General features: G+C 35.1%; 1 protein-coding gene across 4 annotated transcripts in view; it reads left to right on the top strand.

The window, feature by feature from the left end:
- The window catches only part of LOC106877132 (V-type proton ATPase 116 kDa subunit a 1), a 96,253-nt gene that overhangs the window by 52,433 nt on the left and 39,898 nt on the right, over positions 1-3,922 (top strand). For all 4 annotated transcript variants that reach the window (XM_052970606.1, XM_052970609.1, XM_052970607.1 and 1 more), the window contains 3 exons: positions 1,169-1,287; positions 1,877-2,028; positions 3,225-3,295. In XM_052970606.1, the coding sequence (XP_052826566.1) occupies positions 1,169-1,287; positions 1,877-2,028; positions 3,225-3,295 (342 nt within the window). The remainder of the gene's footprint in view (positions 1-1,168; positions 1,288-1,876; positions 2,029-3,224; positions 3,296-3,922) is intronic.

Raw genomic sequence — 3,922 nt, 5'->3', positions numbered from 1 at the left:
ATATGCGCATAAATATCAGATATATAAAGATGAGAAAGTGTGTCTGTGTGAATCCATAAAACTCGAGAACTACACAACCAATTTCATTCCAAATTAACACATGCCTTACTTAGGGTCCATGTAGTGTCTTAGGCCAAAACAATTTTTAACTTCTTGCATAGTTTGAGCCCACAGCAATATCATATCTCCTCCACTATTTCAGTATTACGTGTCAAAAGTGAAACAATAATATCACTCTACTGTAATGTCAGATACTTTCACTTTAACACTGAAACTATTCCACTATTTAGTATTACATGTCAAAAGTGAAACAATAACATGTCGCTACTGTAATTCCAAATACTTTCACTTTAATACTTTCAATTTCATACTGAAACTATTAAAGTGAAACTATACTCTCACATATATACAAGCATACTATAAGACCCAAGTTAAAAACATTCCCAACAATTCAGCTTCTCTGGTTGACATTAACACACCCACCCCAATAGGGGCCTTCATTCCCACATTTTAGAGCTCCATGAGCTCCATTTTTCCAGAGCCAAGTCCATTTTACAGGTTCCAAAAGACTGAAATTTTGGAATAAAGATCAATAGTATGAGATACATGTCCCATGATTAGAATTTTTTAGGGTGTGTAAAGAGGGAAAGAACCCTCATGTGCAATTTTGATGAAATTCGAATCATATGTATTCCAGTTCCTTACAGAAAATATAAGAGAAAAGTCTCATCCTTCAATTGCATGTAACACGGGCAACGCCGGGTATCTCTGCTAGTTATTATTATTATTATTATTATTATTATTATAAGGTGGCAGGCTCGCAGCATCGTTAACATGTACAAAATGTTTAGTAGCATTTCGTCTGTCTTTATGTTCTGGATTCAAATTCTGTCAAGATCAACTTTGCCTTTTATCCTTTTGAGGTTGATAAAATAAGTACCAGTCATGCACTGAGGTTGATGTAATAAACTAACCCCTTCCCCCAAAATTTCAGGCCTCGTACCTATAACAGAAAGAATTATTGTTGTCATTATTAAGGCAGCAAGCTAGCAGAATTGTAAGAGCATCTGCCAAAAGGCCTGTCAGTATTTCTTCTGACTCATTCATTACATTCTAAGTTCAAATTCCATTGGGGTCAACTTTTTTTCTTTATACTGTGTTATTTCAGGCTTGGCAGTTCTCTCAGAACAAAATCACTTTCACTAATTCTTTCAAGATGAAAACTTCTATTATACTTGGTGTGTCTCAAATGATGTTTGGTGTTTTCCTGAGTTTATCAAACCACAGGTAATATATGTAATAGCTTTTATTCTTACAAAGCATGTATTCTTATTTTCAGAATCACCCTATAGTCTGGCCCTGCCAAATCCCACCATAACAGCAGTCATTTGGTACTTCTTTTTTTTTATTTGTTTTGCTCCTTGTTTTCATCAGTGCTACTATTTTTTAAAATATTTTTTCTTGTAGTACTATTGATAATATATGTACTACTGTTAAGAAATAAGTATTAAAAAAAAAAAAATCAGAAATTAATATATTCTTTATTTTCTATAATGGAAAATACATACACCCATCCCAGTTTTGTATTTCACTTCTATCTTAACACAATCTGAAATCAAACTCATATGTTATTATTCTCTATAACATGTGAAGACGTTTAGTCCTAGACGAGGACTGCCATGTTATGTTGGCAAACAATCTTTACTACAAAGTACTGTTGCTGAATATCTCATGTTGTGAGATTAAAAAACAGTAATTTTCTAATGTGAAGACATTTCTAATATTTTAATTTTTTCATGAATCGTCCCTCTTTACATTGTTGTAGGGTATATTTTCTCCAACATAATGTACAAAAATCTTTTTTGTTTTATTGCAGATATTTCCAGAAACCATTGAATGTATTTTGTGAGTTCATTCCTCAAATTATATTCCTCTCTTGTTTGTTTGGTTATCTGGTCATTTTGATTTTTGTGAAGTGGACACATTTTGATTACTCAAATGCCGGTACAGCACCAAGTTTACTTATAGGTAAGTAGCTTTGAACACATACTAACAGTTTTTATTACTTTCTGAGGACTATAAAGTAAGTGTTTTTAATCTTCATATCATATTAGACAAATTGTTAGACACAGTATAATCATTGTTTAAAGCCCATGTTTCCATGCTGCCATGAGTTAAATGGTGTGATAGGATCTTATGTGTCTGAAGACCAATATCTACTTTGGCATGGTCCCTACTCTTCCTAGCACCAACCACTTTACAGCATGTACTAAGGATTTAGGGAGTTTTTTTTTTTTGTGATATCATCCCTAGTGAGCTTAGCTTGCAGTCTGCAAGACAAAAATCCCTTCAAACAAACTAGGCCACAATATAGAAAGTGATGCCTTTATGCTATGGGACGACAGGTTATAATGGCAGAGAAAAATTTAGAAAAAATAGGTTTCTTGCTGTAGAGGAGCAACACAGTTATTCATATTACAGAAGAGAGGGTGGGAGTGACCAAGCTGGAGCTAGAAAGAGATAAATATAGTGATGAGGTGTCAGGGTGGGCCCTCAAAATACAAGGTAGGTGGAAATTAGTAGGAACAGAACAGGATGTGTGCATGGGTTAAGGTTGCAGGTGTGTATGAGAGAGAGTGAGATGGTTAGAGATTGGGATTGAGATGAATATTATAAAGAACAAGTGTTGAGGGATGATAAGTAGGGAAGAGAGGGTGATAACTGCAGAAATGGAGTAGGGTTGTGAAGAAGGTGATGGGTGACCAATGATGCATGAATTGGGGGTGAAGTAGGGGAGAGGAGCTGACTGACAGTGCAGAAAATACGATGGGAAGAGAGAGAAGAGCAGCTGAATAATAATGACACAGTAGACAGAAGAAAGAGACAAGATGAGAGAAAGGAAAAAGCAGGAGATAACATGTGGTTGAATAAGTTGTAAGAATGTGAGGGAGGGGTTATGTGGTTGAGTAGGTTGTAAGACTGTGGGGAAAGACATAATGAATGGGGAAAAGAAGTAAGAAACTTTGGATTTTTAAGAATATTGCATTCTTAATGCAATTTATTTTACTCAAGTTTAAAGAAAACTTATGCATAGAAATTTTATTTCTTTTTTAGCTGCAATAGAATGGACTTATTGATAGTTATAGAGATAAAGAAGCATATTTCAGTAAATAATCTTCTTTGTAATATCTTGATTAATTTTATTTATTTACTTTTTATTTTAGGTTTAATTAATATGTTCCTTTTTAAATATCCGGATACTCCTTTATATGAGAAACCATTTTACTCTGGTCAGGTATGTATATCATAAATGCAAGCTATCTAAAACTATTTGATTTGAGTTTAAATCCTCATCATTCATGAAGTAAAATAGCTGAGTAGATGAAGTGTTGGGCTTCCAGTTTGTGGAAGATATGTGTATTTTGTTGTCTATCGTCGTTTAACGTCTGCTTTCCATGCTAGCATGGGTTGGACGATTTGACTGAGGACTGGTGGACCAGGAGGCGACACCAAGCTCCAATCTGATTTTGGCAGAGTTTCTACAGCTAGATGCCCTTCCTAACGCCAACCAATCCGAGAGTGTAGTGGATGCTTTTACGTACCACCGGTACGAGGGTCAGTCAGGTGGGTACTGGCAACGGCTACGCTCGAAATGGTGTATTTTACATGCCACCTGCACAGTTATCTATTTTTTACTGAAATATATCTCTTAACAGGTGCAGATGCAGCTGTGTGGTCAAAAGCTTGCTTTCCAACCACATTGTTCTGAGTTCAGTCCCACTGTATGGCACTTTGGGCAGGTCGCTTCTGCTATAACCTTGAGCCAACCAAAGTGGATTTGATAGACAGAAACTGAAAGATGCCCATTTTATATATATGTATGTGTGTGTGTATATATATATATATATATATATATATATAT

This window comes from Octopus bimaculoides, chromosome 9, assembly GCF_001194135.2.
Source record: "Octopus bimaculoides isolate UCB-OBI-ISO-001 chromosome 9, ASM119413v2, whole genome shotgun sequence".
Classification (NCBI taxonomy): Eukaryota; Metazoa; Mollusca; class Cephalopoda; order Octopoda; family Octopodidae; genus Octopus; species Octopus bimaculoides.
The sequence above is the reverse complement of the archived record's forward strand: the minus strand, read 5'-3'. Positions and strand labels throughout refer to the sequence as shown.